Source organism: Telmatherina bonti (assembly GCF_933228915.1).
Source record: "Telmatherina bonti genome assembly, chromosome: 20".
NCBI classification, from domain to species: Eukaryota; Metazoa; Chordata; class Actinopteri; order Atheriniformes; family Telmatherinidae; genus Telmatherina; species Telmatherina bonti.
Window position 1 is genome coordinate 19,309,739 of NC_136618.1, and position 23,830 is coordinate 19,333,568.

The window sequence follows — 23,830 nt, forward strand, 5'->3', positions numbered from 1 at the left end:
ATGCACACACATATTCTCCCACTCTCTTTTCTGTCCAACTCTATTGTGTCCAAGAGATAATGTCAGTTTCTTGTCTCTCTAAGGGGGCAGTTGGGATTGAAAATCTATTCAAGAGAAGGAGATGTTGGTTGGCGTTTTTGGACAGGGGACGATTAGATTCATTATCACCTCTTGCCAGCAAATTTCTCCATCTTGCTGACAAAGTTTTGTTGACAGCTTGTTTGGCGTGAGGTAATGCTCTGCTGTCGCCTCCAAATCCCTGTGCCATTGTGACCTTGGGCTCTGTATCTTTGGGGGAGGAAGAAGCTGCTTTGTGTTGGGGAGATGTGCTGCCAATCGGCAGAGGTTAATGTGGGGGGCTTTTTTCTCTAGCTTTAGACTGGATCTGATAAAGTCTCATGCAGGTGAAAAGATTATTGACCTTCCTGAGGACACTCCATACAGTTTTCTAATGATTGATGTGAGTTTCTCTTTTATTCGTTTCCCTTTCCTCTTAGCCTGTGCTAAGAGGATCAAAGATAAGAGCAGATCCATGTGCAAATGCCTGTTATGGTCCATTTACCATGGCGTGATTGTGTTTGGCACCTGACAGAGATATATTAGCCTACCTCCTTTCTACAAACAAAGATAAGATTTTGACCTTCTTAGCCCAAGTGGCTGCCTATTTTGGATTTTGGGAAATGTCTGTAGCTGTGGATGTGTATTTGAATTACGTGCATTTGCTGTTTACAAGGTCACTAAACTGCTTGGCCTTGACATTTTGCTCACCATGGTATTCATCAAGCATTATGTGAAACAGTTTAAAGGATTAAGCTGTTGTGTTCCCTAGGGGCCGTCTGTCCATTTGTCTGGTTTGCTAAGAGTAGTTTTTCTCCCAGCATTTATGTACTGCTGTTGGCAGGTTAATATAGTACAACACAAAACACGATTGTTACCTCCAGTTGGGTTGTGTAATGTAATTCATGACAATAACAGTAAATTTTTTTTACACTGGTAAACACGTCTTATTTAGCGATTAACATTTGTTATTTGGAGTACTGAAGTACTACCTACTCATTTATCGGCTGCCTGGAACAGTGTTGAATTTTCTGCAGTCGCAGCATCATTTATATGTAATATATTGACTGCACTGAAAGTAAAAACAATGTTATGGAACCCAAAAAATGTTATCTCTCAGAATCTCTGCATCTTTCCCACATATTTTAACACAGAGTCATGAACTTACAGTGTGACCAATAACAGAGTGATTTGTGAGGAGTCAGTCAATGATATTTTCAACATCACTGAAGCAAGAAGGAGTGTTTTTATCTGCGTCTGCATTTCTGTATATCATGTCAAACATTTTACATCTCATTGAATTTCAAATGCTGTCAGGAATAGTAATGAAGCCTTGCTCCCACTGTTATGGTAATTTACTTTCAGAAGGGGTGGGGTTCCCTGGTGCCTCCCCAAATCCTTACTATAGGATTTTGGTGTCAGTGCTCTGTATGTTTTTTTTTTGCCTCTTTTAATATAGTTCAAGTTTTATCGGTATAAAATGCCAACTATTTATTAATTCAGCCCACTTCTACTTCATTTAACCAGAAGTCTTTTATGCTTATTTGCTTTTGTTTACAACAATATTGGAAGGATGAAAAGGTGTTTTTATTTTCAGCTCAATCTCAAGGAGATTATTTATCCTGTAATGGCTTTATTTAAGTGGTTGATTATTAATGATAATGAGCTCTGCTGTTCCTTCATCAATACTTGCCTTGTAAATCAACTTTAAAGGATGAAGAACCTTATGCTTTTGAAGAGCATGGAACCATGCAGGAAAAGCATACCGAGGAGCCAGAAGTAGAAGAACAACAAGATAAAGAAGACACCACGAAAGAACCTCATATCTGCGACACAGAGGAGGTAAACAAAGAAAATTTTGTTTTGAATGATGACATTTCTTTCTTAATACTCTTGAAATAAATAAATGGTACAATTAATCCTTGAGGTGCAATGGTATATATCTAAAGGGGTCACCACAATGAATCATTGGCTTCCAACCACAGAGCCAATATGGAAGCCCTATTTGCAGTTGTACTGTGGCACATGTTTGCCCTTCCTGATGCAGCCCTCTGCCTTTATCCATCCTTTTCCTCAGATAACATGTTTGCTCCCCTTGGGGCTTTAGTGTACAGGAGCAGGACTCGAACTGCCGATCTTCAGATCACAGAATAACTGTCCCTACTTTCTGAGCCACTGAAGAAATACTGAATATCAAAATTTATTGACCACTTTTATATAGTGGTATAAAATAAGCATTAAAAGCATATTGTTTTATCTTTTCTGAAGATACTCGGTAGGTCTGTTCAGACAGTTGCTTTTTGCTGCTGTTGTCTGTTCAGGTCGCTCGACTGTACTGTGTCCAGGAAGCGTTCTGTCTAGGTGCTTACGCTGGAGATACTTGGACATGTTGCATGCTTCTTTAGTTTATGGGAGACATTTCAAAACATGTTTACTGACAGTGAAATGTCTATTAACTGTTGTCACGGCCTTCCCGTCTTACCCTACTGCAAAACCACAATTACCCCACACTAAAGATTTGAACGAAGCCTGTGCATCTTTAAACTTCTTTCTGTCAAGCCCGCTAGAGCCATTTTCACATGTCTGTGTGAGCCACAATCAAGTTCCAGTAAGAAGAGTGAGTGATTGACTTGGGGCACAACAGTGATAAGACATTAACTTGCAGGGGTGAGCTTTCATTCATTACAGTGGCCTGTAAAGCTGTTAATAAAGCAGTAGCACAAACACTACTGCAAAACCGAAAACCTGCGGGACAGGAGGGTGGATTGTCCTGTGCATGGTGGACCGATCAGTTTGGTATTTTACTCCTGTTGCAACCATATTGAATACAGATGCATTAAATAAAAATCGGTATGAGTTATGTAATACAGTACAGAAAAAAACTGAATACATTTAGTCATGTCTCCTAACTTTTTAGAATTTGCATGCAGTAAAAACTGTAAGAAAAATACTTGGACTTGTGATTTTAACATCAGAAAATGTCCCCCAGGGTGAAAATGAAACTATGCTTGATGACGAAACAAGGGAGGAATCGAATGAGGAAGAGGATGACGATGAAGAGTCTGGCCGAATGCGCTTCAAATCTGAGCGGAAGGATGGGGCTATTGTGCGATTGGCAGATGCAAGCAGCAAAAGGAGGAACATCCCTGAAACACTCGGTACAAACTATTATGCCTCATTCACTGACAGAAAGTAAATCTCAATATAAGTCACTGTTACTGGTACGCATGACCTTTGTACTGTATTTTTTATTTGTAAATTACTTTTCATTTAATTTAATTTTGCATTGAATTAGCAGGTATTTCACTAGGTCAGTTTTTCCAGACGACTAATGGATTTCCGTTTTCATTTCTTCAGAGCTGTCAGAAAAAGCAAAGAAAGATTTGATGGAGTTCGAGGAACAAGAGCGGCAGAAGAGGCAGAACCGTTACGGTGGCCGAGGTAGAGGAGGAGGACGAGGAGGCAGAGGAAGAGGCGGTTTCTCTGGGTTTGCGATGGCAGATTTTAGAGGAGGAAAGAGAGGAAGAATGCATGACCACATGCTCCCCCTAATGGTAAACATGAACATACAGGTAAACTTTTGTACAGTTATCTGCCCTCTCTACGGTAAAGGGATAATAGCTTTTACTCCACTAACCATACTAAAGCAGCTACTGAAAATTAGAAAAAGGGAACATAAAGGCTTTTCACATATTTTGGATTTTATTACTGGATGACATAAGATTTTATGAAGGCTACATTTATTACACTACCAATTAACCTTTTTACTATACATAAGAGATTGCACATATTCACAGTCAAAACACTTTGAGCACAGTTTGAGCTGCTTCATGAGAAATTGCCGCATAGTATAAATTGTTAAGACAAAAGCAGACTTTAGATTAATAAGTCTTTTTATTTTTCAACACACAAAGACTTTAGCTACTGTATGTAGGCTGTTTTTAAACTTGTAGCCCAAGGCCACAGGTAAGGAAACTGTTTTTTCCAACTGTTCACAGCTGGAGAGAGTCCGTAGAGTGAAAGTATTTCTTCTCAAGGCCACATGACATTTAACTCCAGCACTGGATTATTTTTGGCTTTTATTAATTAATGATAATAAGCTGTGAAATTCAAAACACAAACGCTAGAAGTGAAAATTTAATGGCAGATAGATGACATGAAAACAACACAAACATTCTGCTGACTGCTGTTAATGAGGCCATGCTTTTTGCAATATACTGTAGTTGTCAGTTTTACCATTTGACTAATTTGGTCAGTGGCATGTTTGTTTGTTAGTTTGACCAATTATCATGGACCAGTATGAAACACCACTTTAGTAAACATGGTTCCACACTAACTTTTTTATTTTGGCTGCACTGGTGCCAGTTAATTCCATTTAGTGCCACAAAATTTTGTTGAACCTAAATTTTGCTGTGCCTCTGGTGCCGCTTTATTTAATTGTAGCATCGCCAAAATAAGTTTTCAGTGTCTGCCATTTCCCCAAATGAATTGTGAAAGTGTTGTGCAGTTGCTTAAGGTGGAGTGGCTCTCCCTGGCGTTTTCATATTCATTCAAGTGAACATCCTCCAAACACAATCTGCTTTTGTGTGGATGTTGGTCCTTAAGCAAGGCAGGCAGTCAGGTGGTGAGCCTCCTAATGTAGCCTCTTCCTTGCTTTATTCCTTCACTTTTTTTTCCCTTCTTCTTGGGTTTATTTATAGTTTGAACTAACTAGCAAAGAATATGATATAGGTAACAACATTAGTGTTGTTAACTAGTCATCATATAGATATTACCTGCGTGAAAAAGCATTACTCAACTGTCTTTGTTTATTTGTTTATGCCTTTTGCTGGCTCCGGCTAGTTTGCTAAACGTGATTCTGACACACATCATGCAGCACTGCTCAGCAGCACATGTCCTATCAGTGATCCAATGGAGCATACATAAGCTTATAGTGTGTTTAAAGACACCTCGGATAAACCTGTGAAAAATTCTTAATAACGGATTGAGCGGGTTAACTGCTGTAAAAAGCACGTTGAACATGTCCCACCACATTAGTTTTGTCTGTGCTTCCTCAGGTTCCTTTCTCTTCCCTTAAAAATACTGAATCATGAAAACTTCCTGACATCACTCTGGTTTTCCAAATGTAACTGATGCAGGTTGGAACTAAATGGACGGTTTTGATAAACAGCTAATCGAGGTGGTAAGAAAGTATGATAATATATAGTCGAAGTGGTAAATAAAGACACGATACTGCTGCATGCACAACCTCACCCTGCAATGGAGGAAGTTTCATGTTAAATATGAAATAACCTGGCTAAAGTCTGGCTAAATATGGCACACAGACTGCCATTCTGTATGCTATAGTGCTGGACAGGACAGGGTTAAAAAAAAAAAGAAATAACAGGGTCAGTACTTTATTATAAATAAAGACAAATATACCACCTCACTTCTTTTGCAAACAAAGCTTCTCGTGGAGTGTGAATTGACCTAAATCAACTTTTTTCTTCCTCTTTCTTCTTCTGAAAAACGGAACAAAATTCTGGTTTTTCATGGCGTATAGCTTTACTCCACTCTGTCACCTCTTTCACACTCAAGCAAGCTGCTGTAGAACTGGAAAGGAAGTTGAGACTCCAGTGTTTAAGTCATTTGCAGAGCAGTGTCACATTTTCTGAGTACATCACACTTATATTATTGGATTAAAATAAAAATTCTTGGATTTAAAAAAAAAAAAACGTTCATACACAAAACAGTACCGAAACCAAACCGGAATTGTGGCCCAGAAACTGGGGTATGGACCGTACTGTGGCTGTGACCGTACATGACTTTTTTTGTCATGATTTATTTTTAAAAATCTAAACGTCACCTAAATTTCTACAGGTTCTGAAGAAAACATGCATTACATTAAACAAGACTTTAGGAAAATTTTATTTGCGTAACTTCACTCTTGAAAATAAAGTTAATTACTGTATCTTTACACAAGTTGAAACAGTGATGATAGACTCTTCATAAAGAAATGTGTTTTGACAAGTGTTTTTTCTCCTCTTTGTCTCTCTTTCCCAATTAACAGCCATCTTCCCGAATGCCATCTCCTTATAATCAACAGTCTCAGTCCCATCAACACCACCCTTCACGTCCAAGTGGGCCTCCTCTCTTTCAAGAGCATGGGCGTCCCATCCCTCAGCAGCCTCTTCAACCCCTCATTCCCCATCACATGGCTCATCGTTCCCCACCACTGCGACCCCAGATGGAGCCACCACCACGAATGATGAGTTCACCACCACCAAACTTTGCTCAGCATCATCAGCAGCAGCCCATGCAACCCAAAAACATCCACATCAACCCCCACTTCAGGGGACCTGCACAGTCCTCTGTACAAGGTAGGCAAGCCCAGCAAATGTCCTTAGTCAAATTTCACTTTGAGCTTATTTAGAAATAATTCCCTTTTTTTTTTTGTTTTTGTTTTTGTAAATTGACTAAAGTTAAGTTGTGTGTCCTTTAGCAAGGAGAGATATAACAAGAACTTTAAAATAAGTTATTTTATACCTCACAAATTGTGCAAACATTGAATTGGAGGGATAGACATGAGGGGTTAAATACGTTTGTACCTCAAAGATGTTTTTAAGACACTACCAGTTACTTTTGAGTATTTAATTGCATTGGATAATTCAACAGATGTGTCCTGCATCATTAAAAACAAATTAAAGGTGCATGGTTTATCTTCCACTCATAAATGGCACAAATAACATTCTTAAAAACTAATGCAATTATTACCATTTCTTTAAAAAAAACAAAAACAAAAAAAAAAACATGTTTATTTTAATATAACAAAAACTTTTGCTACAGTACTCAAAAAGATGTCATTTTCATTTGATGCTTTCTGAGAATGTTGTCCTTAAACTGTCCTGAAAGGTGTCTGAGTTAGTGTGTCAGTGAATGATAGGCAAAAAGTTGTCTTTGCAGCTTATAGGTTTTCATCCTGTTAAATGGGTTATCTGTCCAGGCTAAGATTGTAATTTTGTTAACAAATCTTGTTATTTTTTGTAGTAAGGGTTGTGTTCCCTGGAGAAATATGTGTTCTGCAAGATCAGAGATTGCCTGTTGTTAGGTGTGTTAGTGTGTATTCGTGAATGCATTTGTGCATCTGTGGTATTTATTTACAGATATTCACTTAGGTGAAACACTGAAGTTGAATCTTCGTCCTTTTAGCTGCTGATATACAGTCTATGTTTGCCGTATTATTCATAAAGGTAGCAATGTGAAAATGAAGTTTATTGAATTACATTGTGTCAAATGTTGTGACGCAGCAGATGCCATTTTTTTTTCCTGAACAAATTGTTCCCATGTCTTTTATATTTTTCTTATGCTCCCTGATCTGTAGCTCGCAGTATAGAAATGTGAGGAGAAAATTGAACATGTACGCCTGAGAGCCTTCAGCTTGGAGATATCTCTTCCTCTGTGCAATCACACCCTCTGCCTGCTGCCTCTCATTTTGATTTTTCTCCCCTCCCCCTTCTTTCTTTTGCTCTCTGTTTCTGCCCCTCTCTCCCTCTTTCTCTCATTGCAGTGCCCTTGATGCCTCCTGCTCAGAGCCAGCCCAGACCTGCTGTGGGTCCTCAGAGGTTCCCTGTGAGTAGCAGCTGCTCCTTTACCTCCTTTTTGCCTCACTTTTCTCTCACTCTTCAAATGGTCAGCATCCTTTTTTGTGAGGCAGTATCATTACTTCAATTAGACTGTCTGCACTGGCCCAGTACTGTTAAAGCAAATCTGTAAACACTGATAGGAGTCTGGATGCACAACTGGAAATGCATGATATCAGCTTTAGGCAGTAGAATTTTTAGAGGCTGAAGCCAAAGTGATGGGACTTATTTAGTGGCTCGTCATGGATGGGCTAGGGCTCAGACTAGCCTGCTTGACACATAATGGAATTGTGAATACAGGATATGCGCCATTTAAAAATCACTCCCCACAAGTTTGAGTCCCAAAGGCACAGAGACCTTTTCCGAATGCTATCCGAATTAGTGAAACATATGGGTAGTTTGACAGTGTTAGAGTGAGCTCCTTGCTTTTTTTCCCCCACTTGATATTCTTAAGTGTGAATTTAATTTCAGACAAAGGTATCTTCAGTTAGTGGTTCTCTCAGAAAAGGTCCTTTCTATCACTCACAAGAACCCATCCAAGAGATGACAGAAACCTTTAAATAGCTGTATTGTGGGAACAGACTCAGTAAGCAGTCAGTCAGAGTGCCTCAACTTGCTCCATCTTTCTAGTTAATGATGCCTGGGCATCAGGTGGTTCTGGTACTGATCAACATCTTCATGGAAAGTGCATTTCATATGGATTTATGCAAATAAGCTATCAGATAATTGCTACAGCTGATTGCATTCATGTGGATATACAAATGAGCTAGGCTATTTCTTAAGAGTCACATTTGATCAAAAAATTTATTTTTATTTCCCTCTTTGCTAACTTTCATTGTCAGTACCATGCTATTCCTGTTCCCTGAAGTCTGCAGTCATGCTCAATAGTATAGCATGATTCAGATTTGGCTCTTATCAGACAGGAGAAGGTAGAATGGAAAGGGTATGCCGACAACCGGGCTGATGAACAGCATAGTGTTGGATTTCCCAGCTGTCAGTCGCATTTAGACTGGTGTTGCCAAGGACACAATTTGAAATGCAGGTGACATACCAGCCGTCAGCCTTTCATTTATCAGTGGGCACCTGATTACTCATGATTATCATACATTATCATCCCATCAAATTTAATTGTTTAAAGGCTAGGCAAATTGGGGGTCATAGCCTCAAGTATTAGCGCATAAAATCTTTGCTGGTGGAGGCTGGTTTTTAAATATTAATTTTGCAGCCAATTAAAGTCATTATTAAGAATAATTATTCTTTTCACAAATTTTCTCAGCAACAAAATATTTGCTCCCAATTTCATTTTATGCAACATATTTTCATTAAAATAACTGACCCATAAAACAACAAACAAAAAGTGAAACATTACTTTTTAAAATTAAAATTTGCATTTAGTAAAAATTCTGACAGCTCATGATCGTGCTGTTGTTTCTCTTTAAGGCTGCTTAAATCTGTTTTGTAGACATTGCCAAACTTTGCTACTGCATAAAAATGATCCAATTAACCTGCATGATGATCTGCTGGATGGAGAGTCTTGGCTTGCAGCCACCAGTAACCGGGCCTGCAGTGCTGGTGTTGGTTGACGCCGGTGGCAACGCAATGTGTGGGGAAGTGTTAATGAGGCAAGAGAGAGGTGGAGTGTGTTAAGGCTAAAAACAAACCATGGCCAGACAGCTAATCTTTTTGTTATCCTGCTGTCCAATAATTGTTTGCCAAGATTCTCGGCCCTTGTTGTATTTAGTGTTTCTGTCATTGATTGTTTCTTCTTCAACACAATTGACAAGATGAAAGGATCATAAAATGTCTCAGAGAAAAATAAGGCTTCTGTCAAGCACAAAAACCTTTTTATTTGTTGTCTGTATCCACTGATGCGATGTGCAGAGTTATAAGATCTTGGGTTACACAGTGTTGAAACGCAACAGCGAGGGTGTGAGCAATCGATTACCTAACTTCAGTAAAAGAACACAGTACGGGATATGAGCTAATCGATTGACAAAATGTTGAAATCTTATGCATGAAGATCTGTTGAGTTTGGGCATTGTTTCAAATTCATGAAATTGTTTTAATTCAATTTATTTTTAAGATTTATGAAGAGGTCCAACTTTGACAATCAGAATGTTTTTTGTCTTCGGTTTTAAACTAAAGATATTCGGTCTGTTGTGGATGAAGATGCTCAGTAAATATTTGCACTTTATTTATTTAACTGATGATGCAAAGTTTTCTAGACTGGCTGTCATATTTAGCATTTAATTATTACATCTTTTCTACTCACTGTTTTTAAAGCATATTCAGTTTCAGCTATATCCTTGTATAGGGCTGCACAATAATGGAAAAAATTGACTGATTTTTTTCTAGCTATATGTATGAGAACATGTTCAGTACATCTGCTTCCTGCATTGCAACATCTGCAGTGTGACTATTGAACATCTGTACATTGCGATGACAATGCTCAACTGATATATTGTGCAGCTCTACTGTTTAATGAACAAAAATAACCCTTAATAACTTTTGCCTCCTCTCATTTTTTACTTTGCTTTTCCCCTTAGTTTTCAGAGGTTTAAGCACTGTATGCATGTTGGATAAGATATTAATATAAAACCCTGAAACAAAGCATAATTTAAAAAAAACAAACAATTTTTTTCATTTTTAATTAAAAAAAAAAACTACATATTGTTTCCCTTTCTGTTATGTTTTATCTTAGTTAGGTCTTCTCAGCTTAATGCTGTCACTTCATCAATTACATATTGAGCAGCCAACACAGTTTTATCTAGGATTAGATGTGAAGGATGTGCTGTGTTATTCGAGAGGTATTATATGGACACTAGAGTCCTCATTGTGCAAACCTGGCTGCCTGACCTTTTTGAATAGCATGATTGTGCCTTCATTGTGATCCCCTGTCTCTGTAAGCCCCTTTGATTAACTTTATGTTAAGCAAGTTTTTAGGACTTTGGCCTTCTGGCTTTCTAAGACTTCTTCTGTTTAAATACCTCCATGCAGCAGTGGAATAAAGATGGATTAAACCTTGATTGCATCTTAAGTAATTTACAATAGGCTTGAAGGAGCCAAGCAACCCATTTGTGGAAGTGCCACGTGTTGAATAGCAGGTTAATTTTTCAACAAAGATGGCTGTTTAAAAGAATAAAGGAGGTGGTTATGAGAGGGATTCAAATTCCAAAGAGGGATTAAATGGTTGTTATCTAGTTTTCTTAGGTAAATAGATTGGGAGTATCGCGCATTTGATGAGTAGAAAGCTGTCGAACATACGAAGTGGTTGAAACAAAGATGAGGGCACTCATCCCCTCCTGAAATACTCTTTCCTTGTTAGAGACAGGCTTTTGAGGAGGATTTATCAACAGAGCCTCAAGGAGCATTAATGCAGGTTTGCTCATGAATTCATGCTGAAAGGTTTCTCTGATATTGGCATGCATATTGATGTTTACAACTCAAGATTCTACATCTCTTTAATAACCCCATCACTTCAATTGCAAGTGCTCCCTGCTCAATGCAATGCCTCAACAAATTCCCATTTTTTTATCAGTTTAATTTGCTTGTGATTATTGAGTTCCCAGAATGGCCTATAATTCATGAGTTTTATGTTTTCTCAGGGACCGGGAGATTTCCAGCAACACATGCCAGGTAATTTTGGTCAGCCCCAGCGGCCCCCTCATCACATGGAGCCCTTGAGGAGCCAGCCACCTCAAGGCCCCCAGGACAGAGAGCCCCTGTTTATGGGAGGTGAGACTCACACACAGCCTTGACGAGGGTTACAAAGCTCTCTTAGTTTATTTAACCCTATTCATCACCTCTAGCGCTATACCTAGAGGGTATGCTGCTAGCTTTCTGGTGCTGTTCTATTCGCAGAACTCATGTTAAATGCATGTGTGTATATATACATCTGAATGAACCTTGGAAATGGCATTAAACATACATATTTATGATCTTTTCATTCACATTGTGAATGCAGAATTAATAACCTGCAAGGTTATAAAACCTTTCACCTTGATAGAGTTGTCCGAGTTTCTCATGCCATAACCGTATACACATGTTGAAGGTGTTAAAGTTCCTGAAATGGACTCTCAAGGCAAAACATTGACAAGTCTACTTTGTTGTTGGTCTTCCTTATGTGGGCATAGAGTGTGCAGATTCAGGACGGTTTCCAGGGCAACGCATGTTTGATCACCAGGGCCCCAGCCCTCTGATGAACAGCAGCAACAACCTGCACCACCAGCAGCAGCTGTCTGGCCAGGGCCACATGGGCTTCGGCCTACCAGGACCACCCTTCAACCAGCCCGGCCAGGGCCCACTAGGACTTTTTCAGAGAGAATCCCCAAGACCAAACCTCCCTCCCCACCAAGGTCACCAGGGAATGGTGAACTTGAATCATCAAGGTGGACCCCCCAACCAGCCCAGGCCTTTCATGGGCCCCCGACAGCCTTTTGGCCAGCAGGGGAACCTTTTCCCCTCTCCACCAGTTCAGTTTGGGATGCAGGTACGGCTCAGAGTAAGTGATTTTATTGATTAACACGTCTGTGTCTTTGTGTCCTTGTGTCTTTGTGTTAACTAACAGTTGTAGCTCAGCTTTAGATGTCTCTTGGATTTGTTTTGTGAGTATTGGTGTTTTTCTTCTTCTTCTTAAATGGATGTTGCCACATTCACTGCTACTGAAGTGTTGATGGGGGGAAAACAATCACATCTATTTGTATTATGTGTTTATCTGTATTTGTCAAGAGACATAGACAAGAGCACCCTCTAGTGATTGAATTGCAATTGTACTGCTACAATGTGGATACAAGAGGACACCTAGTTGGGGGTTAATCATGCAGAAATGGCTCTATCTCATATTTGAATAGTATTGATAAGAAACAGTACACCACATATATATATATATATATATATATATATATATATATATATATATATATATATATATATTTAATTTTTTTTTGTAAAAGTGTTTCTTTCTCATTGATTTTTCAGGGCTTAATGCATGGCCCTCCAGCCTCTCAGCTTATACATCACGACCCGCTGTCACCCCATCCCATGCACCAGCAACAGCAACACCATCGGCAAGAGTTACCCCATCACCAGCAGCAACAGATGAACCTCAGTGAGTCTCGCCCCATGATGCATCATGGCCAGAATCCCTTCCATGGACATGGTGGCCCCAGGCAGATGAATCCCCGCCCTCAGAACCCCCAACAGCGGAACATGTCAAACAGGCAGAGATTGGTAAAACATTAACATATTAATTCTGGTCGGAGCGATTTTTTTTTTTTTTTTCCTTTTTTTTTTTTTCCATGGCTTTTATATTGTATTGTTTTAATCATCATATTATTTATATATTGTATTTTCTGAACAAAAAAAAATCCCAATTTGATGGAAAATATAGTCAAATGTATGATAAAGTCTGACAAATTTGTAAAATGTGGAAATTATTTCCTTCTCTGTAGAACACACCTGTTTCCAAACAGCAGCAGCGGAACAGCAACCTCCGGGAGCTCCCTGTAGCACCTGGTAACACAAACATGAACAGTGCACGCCCATCCCCAACCTCCCCCACTGCCAACATCAAGCCTGTTGCCAGGACAACACAGGGGATGCGTCCTGGTAACAGAGGAAGAGGCCAAGTTGCTGAAAGAACCGAATCACAGCCTAGGTGGGAAGGCAGGATGGCAGCTCATAAGGACATGCAAAGCGCACCATTAAGCGTGACACCCCAGGTCAGTGTTTGAGATTCCTTTTTGTTCTCTCAGGAACAAGAAATACTGACTAAAAATTTCAAATAATAAAGCCACTAATAATTTCAGTTTTTTTTTTATTCATTTTAATTTAAAAGTTTAAAACCTATGCACTGGTATATTGTTTGAGTTTGAAGCTAAATAGTCTGGTTTAAATAAGACACAGTGATTCATAGCTATACTTTTTAGTCAGACGGGCAGCTTACTAAAGTTGTTTTGAATTTGTATTTTGTGCCACAGGATCCTGATGAAGATGAGGAGACCCGGCAGTATCGTCTAAAGATTGAGGAGCAGAAACGTCTTCGGGAGGAGATTCTGAAAAGGAAGGAGATGCGACGGCAAATGCAGGCTGGTGTCCGAAAGAAAGAGCTTCTGGAAAGACTTAATGCTCAGACAAGCACCCAAAGTCAAGGCCCTACTCCTCCACTTTCTCAACCTGGCCAACCAAATCAGCAAAGACAACATCCTGAACAGCAACCAACAACGATGCAGCAGCCGGAACAGAAAAGGCAGCAACAACAACAGGCACAACAGCACAGACAGTTTCTGCAGGGAACACAATCATTAAATCATGCATTAAAGACTTCTAATCATGGTAATACTATCCCTGCAAGCAGTGTCACTCAGACCCAAACACCACGTCCTAATGTGAAGACACGCCTGCAGATGGTGAAAGGCAGCGCACAGCAGCCGCAGACCCCCGGCTCTGGTTCTGAACAGCTACAGCCTGAACAGAATCAGCAGCAGCAGCGAAGAAACAGCACACTGCATAGTGTAAACAGACCGGACGTTCATGTTCAGGATGTCCCAGTTACCCATAAAAACATCCCTGTGACTCCTTCAGCGAACCAAGGCCTGGCTCAGGCTCAAGGACTTAAACCCGGCGCGAAAAGAACTGTGATGCAGCGAGCCAAGAATTCTGGTACCGAAGGTCCGCTGGTGCCCCAAAAAGTCAGAGTTGTCAAACTTTCAGGACCGGTGAGAACATGATTTTATTTTCTTATGACACTTTCTTTTGTGTTTGACATTTATTTGATCCTCTTCTGCAGGTTTTACCCGCAAGGGAAACTAACACTAGCTTGAAAGGAAATGCCACTGATTGCCCTCGTCTGTCTGATTTGTAATCTAAAGGATATCTAACCTATGGGAGTGGAACGGTGATGTCTGTGTCATTTTGGCAAAATTGATCTGTAAAGAGTTCCACTGTTAAGCTTCAGGAACTGATATTTAAGTCACAACGTCTTTACATACCTTTTACCTTTATAGCACAGAAAAGCTGGAGGTATTAAAGACAGCAGTTTGACATTTATCTGTGGATTTGGGGACACCTCATCACTGCTCTTAAAGGTTGATATCCTCTTTTTAGGGTCGAGAAGCATTCTCTTAAAGATATTAAGTGAAATAAGAAAAGCTCAAAGAAGTCCAAAATTGTCACTGCTGCCTGTTTCGTACCCAGTTAAGTCACTGCTATGGCCTTAATTGCAGATTAATGTTTTATTGAAAAATCACAAAGACATGCATGTTAAGCATTATTACTTGTCAGCGATGAGACTGGTTGTTGGGATTTGATAGTATTTGGAATAAGCTGCTTTCTGACTTCTTCCCAGAGGATCGAAATCATAGACTGGCTCCAGATCAAGATAGCTGGGTGTCAGTATGTTAATGGAAACCTGTGCAGAGTTATCTGATTTACTGCATCCTGCATAAAAAATTGAAAAAAAAAAAAAAGTGGAGTAGGATGTGAAGTGGAGAAAAAGAGATGGAAACAGACAGAAGCAGTCAAGGCCCAGAGCTGCAGTGAGACTATTCTGTCTTTCACATTGTTCTCGTCATCAGCGGAAGCTTGACAATGTTATCTCCTTTCCTCTCTTATTTTTCTACCTCTCTTCCTCTCCGTTGGTTTTTTTTCCATCAAATCGTCGCTCAGGTGTGAGGCAACAAAAGATGCCAATCCAAGACTCTTGTAATTAATCTTTCTTGGTTGAAGGTTGGGCTGGAGAGGAGGGATAACATAATACCTGTGTAAAAAAGTTGCCACTTTTGAGGATTTGGATTTGTATAGCTTAGGAACGTTGATAAGAGGCAAATTATATTTTCATCAGGGATAATACAAAGCAGCGCAAAACACAAAAGCTTGTGAAGGGGGTGTGTGTGTGAGGGGGGATGGGGTACACATCGATGGGCTGTCGTTCCAGTGTAATGCAGCTTAGCATTTGATGGGTGCAATCAGGAGCTGTGATTTCTATAGAAGGGATTAATCCATTTACTCTCAACTGGGGACAGGTCAGAGATAGCGCTTCTTTTCTTCACATGTATTGATCTGTCACATCTTTCTGCAGAGTCGGGGAAGAGACGACCTTCAATTTCTGCCTGCATGTCAACACAGCTGAGCTGTGACTTTATTTGATAATGAGACCATCACCTTGTTGGGTTGATCTTTATTCTCCTAGCCTCTCTGATAGAAATCCAGTTTCAATGCTGGCTGAATTTCACTTTGCTTTGTAGAGAGCTTTGCACTTCTTCCAGGCCTTCATTTAAAAAAAAAACTTTGCTTTAATGACATTGAGTTTAAAAATTAAAAAATAGGCAAAAAAAAAAAAAAAATGGGCAAAAGATTTTGAATCTTGCAAAAGGATATCGTGGCTAAAATAAGTTTGTAACTTTAATTTAGTGTTGTCCTCTATGATTCCTTTTCAGAGTGGAAAAGGGCCCGAGGACCCCAGTGGCCCAGTGCAGCAGCAAGGTACCTGGCAAGAACCTCAGCTCAAGCAGGGTGTCCAAAGGAAGGTCACCATGACGGGACCACAGCAACATGGACCAGGCGGATCACCGCAGGATAGCCAAGGGGGTATGGGCAACCCACAGCAAAGCCGGGTTAGTTAAGAAATGATCTCTTTGCTACAGTTTTAAACCAAACAATGCTGTGTTTAAACAAGCTTTTGAAACACAGGCACAGCTGCTAAAACAAGCTATTTATTTATTTATTCTTGTTGTCAGAAGTACACTGTTTACTGCTGCAAAATGAAGGTTGCATCTGGTAAATACTATCACCTCCCAGTAGACAGTCCTGTTAGTTAGGATAATATGAAGAGATGGCCCTGTCCGACAGACTGTGCTGAGCAACAGTCTATAATAAGTAGGATTTCATGATTAGCCTGCAAATGTCACACAAAGCAGTATTGAAAATTTTCTCCAAGCATCCTTGCAGATTATTGTTGATTTGTCTTTTTTTGTTTACAAGTTGTAGCTGTCAGTTTTCAAGTCTCCATGTAAAGTGGCGGTTTGATAAATGCTTATTTCTCTGCAGAAAATCTGAGCAGGTCTGTCTCCTGTAGCACATGTGCAAGTCCACCCTAGTTGTTCCCAACACCTGTCCAAGCTCAAGTTAGGGTTAGAGTGGAGGATGCAGGAATCAAAGCTGAAAAATAACTTTACAGCTGCTCTTGAAATGTAATTGATTATGTTTCATGACAACTCTGTTATAAAAACAAACAAAAAAAGGCTAAATATATACTGAGAAGTTCTGGTCCTGGCATTTGGTTGCAGGAAAACAGGATAGTATGCCAGTTGCAAGAGTAATGACAAGCTGAAAACAGTGTAACATGGGGCTACACAAAGTCCCCTGGCCTCTCTGCACGCCTGTCACCGTCAGGCTCCTGTCACAGATACTACACTCCCTCATGCTGACAGTGAAAAGCTGCCACCACTACGCTTGCATGGCTCCTCTCTCTTTCTGCTTCCCCACCCCCAGCACACATACACACGAACCCACTACCTCCTCTCTTATTTGGGGTCTCAACCCCCCCCTCCTTTTCTCTGCAGCTGGGGAAACATACCTCTCACTCACAAGCTCGTATGAAGATATGTCATCCGACATGCATCATCTTCTACTTTGACATTCTATGTAGAAATATGATGAGTCAATCATGTGAAAGTCTTGGGTGCTGCGGAAGGAAAACATCCAATTTTTAAACGTACCTTTGTGCTGAGACATCTCTCCACATGGATGATGCTATCACCATGACTGTTTAAGGAAGAACTGCTCTTTTTTTTTCTTTCCTGGTTTTTCTGTGAACTGTTTCTCACATTTTTCTAACATGTGGACAAAGCTTCTTATACCTGCTGCTGTTCTTAGGTGGTTGTGTCAGGGCGAGGCCGAGGTCGAGGAGCTGGCCAGATGGGTCGAGGTCGAGGTAGAGGAGCTGGTCAGATGGGTCGAAGTCATCCAGTGTCCACCAGACAGAGCCAAAGAGGTGCAGACAACTTGCGCAGCACTGTTTCCATTGAAGGCCTCTCCACATCTACAACTGAATATCAGCTTAAGAACCTCCTCATGTCCATCGGCCCCATAGAGGTAAGCATCAAATAGAAATTCCTCTATAGACTTCAAATTTGATTGTATTTTTGTTCAACAGTTTGGCTTAAAGAGTTGTAAAAAACAAATAGTTGCAGCAGTCAGCTAAATGTTAACACTTATTAAGAGTCCTCAGGCTTAAAACAAAACATACAGATTTACTTGGACCTATCAATAAGAAAATAACATTGTCTTATATGTGATCCAATAGCGCCCTCTGTTGAGGTGATTTGGTAGCTTGTGTTAAAAAAAAGAGAAAGTAATTATCTCCTTTCTCCTCACCCACCCCCACTCCCCCTTGTGGAAGAGATGAGTATCAAGTTGCATTGAGTTTGTCCTTGTCTGTGTCTGCTGCAGATGTTCGAAATGTTGCCCCAGCAGAGGAAAGCAATTGCCAAATTTTCTAATTCTCAGCATGCTGCAAGTTTTCAAATGAGCTTCCATAGGTAATACATGTTCCTTCGGTTTTTTTTAAAAAATATTTATTGCTGTGATAGTTTCATGATTAAAAACTATTCCAGATACTTACATTTTCATGGTGTGCTTCTCTTGATGTTTGAAGTATTAGTATCTAAGTACACTGGCTTAAACATTATTATCACGATTATTACACAGGCACATGATTGATTTGTCCCACATTGATGTGTCACTCATTGATGGATGAAGAGCCTGACAGAGCCAGGCAACAAGTCTGTTAAAAGAAGTCTATTTTTCCTGATGTGGGAGTGTCTCGGATACTGCTCCACCCTGGATCAGGATTATTTAGTCTCCTCACTGGTGTCATTCATCGTCTCTGGAGAGTTCATCATTCGTCTCCCACCAACTTGGACCAGTGGACACAAAAGACATGAACTGTGAGCATGCGTGTGTTTGACTTTGCCCTAACAAGTGGTGAAATTTGTAAATTGGCACTGAAAAGACACTGGGCAGTGAATCCTTCTTGTAGTTTCTGAACATTTTTTCTTATGATTATTTTATTTTCCTGCATCTTATCAGGACACTTAAAAGAACTTAACATGCGATAATGGTTGCTCCCATCTTCAGTAAGTTAAGAAGAAAATGTAAAATCACATTTGAGCGCTATATTTGGATGCGACCACTTTGTTATATTTTGTTCTTTTTTAAATATTTGTGGTTTGATATTTTTGTGTAGAGAATGGTTGTGGCTGAAGGTGGTCAGTTCTCTGTGTAGCCTCTGCCTTAGCAGTGTTTCTTTTCCTGTAGATGGCAGTATTTTAGCACTTAGTGCTACGTCCGTACAACTCAAGTCTGTGCTCAGGTGGCTTTCTCAGTTGGTTTTCTGGTCAGTGGCACAACCTAGTGGGGATGTTGCATACAGGCTGTAAAGTAGCCTCTGTGTGATGATTTAATATTTAATAGGAGAGACTGAAAGCCGTTCAGTAGACATAGTCTAGATTTCCTGTGGTTTGGAGACTTAGTAAAGGTTGTTTAGATTCTCTGGTGCTATGTTGGTGCATTTCCCTGGATTTAAAGTTCAGCTCATTTGTTTTGGTCTTTTTGTTGCTTCTGATGAAGGTGTTTTAACTGTAAACTGAATGCATTTAGTCTAAGTCTGCCTTATTGATATGTTTTAGTTGTATAACTGATTATGGAGTGGTAAGATTTCGGTTTCAGCTCTGTGCGAAGCGTGCATCGAGGAGAAGCTTAAAGGTTGTTTTTTGTTCCTGTGTTTTTATGTTTGTTTTTTTTTTTTGGTTGGGTGGATGTGGTTTTTTTTTTTTAACTTAATGACAAGTTTATTGGTTATAGTTGGGAAATGTCATTTTTTTTAGGTTATTAGGGATTGCTTTCTATTCTTATTGTAATGAAGACAAGTTTTTGTGAAGTTGTACTTAGATGTATTCTTTTCTCATTGGAATTAGAATAAGTGAGATCACAGTTTAACAATTTTGTTGCCCTCTTATTGGGAGGGCCAGCATATGTGGGGGAAATCCTTTTGATAATTTTCACTGAGCCTTTGTTTGAATAAGAGAGAAGAAAGGAAAAAGAGATTCAGCCGAAATATTTGTTGTGTTGGGTAAATATGCATCATCACGGATACATTCTTCCAAATAAAACGATAAGCAATTCTCATAAAGACTCGAGGTTTTCAAGCATGTTTAAGAAGGAAGTCGTTAAACTTCATGGTTGCACACCAACAAATTTGTCTCTTTATTTTTACTTCCCCTAGTATTAACAAACATTTTAGTATGTTACAATATCACTGTAAAATGAAATCCTCCAAATCCTTTTTTACTTCTGGATTTCTGTGAAATTGTGGGAAATTTTTCATTATTACAGTTTGTTCTCATTTTGCGTTTTTCTTTATTTCTTTCCTCTTTATTACTGCGCAGTTTTCTTTCTTCTTGTTTCAGATCTGTTTTTCTAAAATTATTTATGACATCTTTTATTCATGTTAGTCAAGACTGTGCATCTTTCAAATACTTTAACAAAAATAGAAGTTAAGGGGGCAACCATTATCTGTCATGATCGTGTGCATAAGTAAGCCAGAAATTTCTATCCCGCTCAGTTTTATTTATTTTTTTGTCTGGTGTTTTTTTCATGTTGTATCAAGTTCAACGTTTTTATATGATGTGTCCGGAGATAAATCATTTTACAAGTGATTTCCTTCCATGTTAGAACCAAATTCACAAATAACTGGACCACATTTCTGTTAATAACACATTTGGTTTAAGAGATAAAGGATTAAAAGAAAATAATAAAAACATGGCCAATATACCGTGAACATGCAGGTATGTGAAGCCGGTTAAACTTTAGCCTGAATATGTGTGGTTGTGTGTGATGTCCATGTGTCTGGTGCCTTTTTAAATGATCTTTATTTTGTGCCACATTTTAACAGTTGGTAATTTACAGAATCTGTAAGTTAATAGGTATACATCTTGCAACACACACACACACACACACACACACACACACACACACACACACACACACACACACACACACACACACACACACACATATATATATATATATATATATATATATATATATATATACACACACAGAAACACATTTTTACCTTTTAGTTTTTTAAGATTTCCATATTTTGAATGATTTAAAGATTTACAAATAATATGTTTAAAGAAACAAACCTCACAACTGAAGGGAAACATCACTAAATTTTAGTACTGAGTTTACACTTTTTATAATGAGAAAAAGTTGACACTTTGGCCAGCAAATTTAACTGTGATGACAAGCTCATGTGCAGCCGTGTGAACTAGCAAAACTACTTTTACTTTCCTGAAATATTACGTGACTTCACTATTCAAACTAGAGCTAAGGATGCAAGCAATTTGAGATTGCATTGAAAAATGCTCTATTTTCTCTTATAAAATCTCTCCTGCGCTGCTCATCTGCATGACATCACAGATTAAGTTTCTGATATTTACATTGTTTATTTTCACAAATATTTGACGTTGTCTAATCTGTTCATGTAAGTAATACTCATACCTTTATTGGTATTTCCCGTAAAATTAATGATTACTTGGAATTACTCAACAAAGTTTAAAACCAGTTAAGTAAATGAGAATGTTGCCAGTAAAGTCAGTGTTTATCAGTGGTAAGGAGACGCAAAAAAGGAATCTAAAAATGTCTCAAGGTGCCTCCTTGTAAAACTGGAGGGTTGCATGGTTTTAAGCTTTTCTTTTTTGTATGTTGCACAGTTGTGTCTAAAGTGACGTTGTTTTCTTCCCTTTATTTTTACTTGTTTAGCTACTGTGGAGATGTTTTTGTTTACTGACCTTATTTACTGGGTTTGAAGTTGAGGCTGAAACTTCAGGTTTGAATGTTGTGGTGAATCCTGTGGATTTGGAAAAGTATGGGCTATGCCTGTTACAGTGATAATGCTATAAGACATTGTGTCTTGTAGTCCCAGAACAGATTCATGTTGAATCTATTTGTACTTTAAATTGAAGAGTTATTCACAGTCGCATACTGGGAACCTTAGTATAGTGGAGTAACTTTATAAGTAAACTTAAGCTTACTGCGTAGGCTGTTTAACTGGGAACAGGCTCATTTATTGTGCCACCTGCAATAAGGATATATGTTAGTTTATGTAATTTTGACATCAGTGGGATTTAGCTGTTCATCAGTTAAATGTTCTTATTATGGCTTGTATTGGTAGATATCCCAATGATTACACCATCTTGAGGTCAAATATCCAACTGGGTTGGGTTCTAGACACCACTAACAACTCTTTTCATCAGGTCCGCATGGTGTTTTAAGGATTAAATTGTTTTTGCTGGTCCGCTAAAATAATAAATATTCTTTATTTCTTTTTTCCAGGTTAAATTCACATCAACTTAGCAGGGATCACAAACGTGGTTTTAACTTAAGAGACCATATCAAGGGTTAAGCATGCTTTCCTAAATCAACACAGTTAGAAGCAGTCTGTGAAATAATGCTAAGTAGTCATGCCTCATTTGCTTGCTATGTAACAGCTCTTTTTGTTCATGTTATCTTATAATTTTGTTAATCCAGCAACCTTTATTATCTAATTATTTAGTAGAGAAAATATTCATCATAGCAGTTCAGTTTTAAAGAAGTGCTGTTTTCCTCCACCAAGACAAGATCTGTGATGAAGGTATTTAATTGTTCCTGCTGCTGTGTAGCAAGTGTGCAAAAAAAACAAGCTAAATCTCATTCAATTTAGCTGAAAACCACTATATTAGGTGAAGATCTTTGGGTATTATGACCACAATTACCCCTTCGGTCTTGCTGCTGTGTTCTTGTGTGTAACATTTTCTGCAGTGTAGTTTCTTCCTTAAGTTCTGCTCAACATCAATGGAGCTTCAGGTCTTCTTCATTCTTGGTCCTAAATTACAAGTCAGCATTATTTGTTGACAAATGGCAAATGCAAAATAAATAAATAAATTTCAAATGAAAATCCTTAAAGTTAAAGATCTACCAAAAGGTTGAGGAAAAGCATGCCTGACTACTGGTATGGTCCAACACGTGGGACTGTTTGAGGTTTCAGATGTTTTGTGCTGCTGTAGAAACTCACTTGCCGTGAGCAGATGTTCCTGCAACATCACAACAGAGTAATATCTGACCTTAACGGCTTCATTTTCTTTTTTTTTTTTTCTTTAGCAGAGCACCACCAAGAGGAGAGGAGCTGAGCTGTATCACCTTTTCAATTTCATTCACTTAACACTTTAGGTTTCATTTCAGCTGTGTAGTCTCCAGTCTGGGAAGGAAACTTTCACTTCAACTTCTTTCCCTAAACAGCTGCTGCCCCTCCATCTCTGCTTCTCCAGACTTTTCCATTTTTCCAACTTACTGGACATAAATCTGACATTCAGCACGTCTTTTTGTCAATTCTGCTGCTTTTAAACCAACTTTTCTACCAAGCAGGGTGGCCTTCCTGGATTACCATTGTTTTAGCCCTGTGGATGGAAGTTTCTATCTCTGTGTCGGCAGCCGGGGTCACAGAGCAGACACGTAGCTCTAAAGCAAGCTGCTTTATGGCTTTCTTTGCACCCATCCCATCATCCCAGCTTCTTGACATTGTTTAGTTGGATTTCAAGAAAAGACACTACATTGGCCTCCTGATGTGGAACTATTGGGTGCACCAAATGATGACTGCAAATCCAATCTGTTGAGCTTTGACTGAATATGTTTACAAAGAAGTTGTATGTCATCCTTCACACGAATGTATCATAAAAAGTCATGATGTTTGTACAATGTTCTCATGTTGTGAACTGAGATTTTTCTACAACAATGTAAAGTCGGAAACGAAATCTTGAGAAAAGGAAATGTTAAATTTAAAAAAAAAAAAAAAAGGATACTAAATAAAATTCATGATACACACCAACTTCTTTCTTTTGTTGTTATTAAACTTAAAGCTGACCCTCACTTCTTTGGTTAAAAAGTTTAGTTCAAAATATGACGGCTAGAAAGGATCGAGGCCCTGTTCAAGCCTTGTATCCGAACCTTTGGTAATATGAAATTGAAATGTCAAGGGTTGAAATCACTGTGGGAAAAGTAAGCAGGATTTATTAGAATTGGATCCACAGAAAAGCATACAATACAAACCGTTA

At 39.0% G+C, this 23,830-nt stretch overlaps 1 protein-coding gene across 4 annotated transcripts in view; it reads left to right on the top strand.

The window, feature by feature from the left end:
• Nucleotides 1–23,591, top strand: part of rbm33a (RNA binding motif protein 33a) — a 40,502-nt gene extending 16,911 nt beyond the window's left edge. The window contains exons 6-19 of one of the 4 annotated variants that reach the window (XM_079259668.1): nt 1,771–1,899; nt 3,047–3,215; nt 3,415–3,629; nt 6,107–6,416; nt 7,604–7,665; nt 11,282–11,411; nt 11,810–12,177; nt 12,654–12,905; nt 13,127–13,396; nt 13,655–14,392; nt 16,112–16,288; nt 17,550–17,768; nt 18,126–18,214; nt 18,384–23,591. In XM_079259668.1, coding sequence (XP_079115794.1) covers nt 1,771–1,899; nt 3,047–3,215; nt 3,415–3,629; nt 6,107–6,416; nt 7,604–7,665; nt 11,282–11,411; nt 11,810–12,177; nt 12,654–12,905; nt 13,127–13,396; nt 13,655–14,392; nt 16,112–16,288; nt 17,550–17,768; nt 18,126–18,214; nt 18,384–18,432 — 3,177 coding nt within the window. In that variant the 3' untranslated portion in view covers nt 18,433–23,591. The remainder of the gene's footprint in view (nt 1–1,770; nt 1,900–3,046; nt 3,216–3,414; nt 3,630–6,106; nt 6,417–7,603; nt 7,666–11,281; nt 11,412–11,809; nt 12,178–12,653; nt 12,906–13,126; nt 13,397–13,654; nt 14,393–16,111; nt 16,289–17,549; nt 17,769–18,125; nt 18,215–18,383) is intronic. The other 3 variants (XM_079259669.1, XM_079259670.1, XM_079259671.1) reach the window with 3 other exon arrangements.
• The last annotated feature ends 239 nt before the right edge of the window (nt 23,592–23,830 follow it).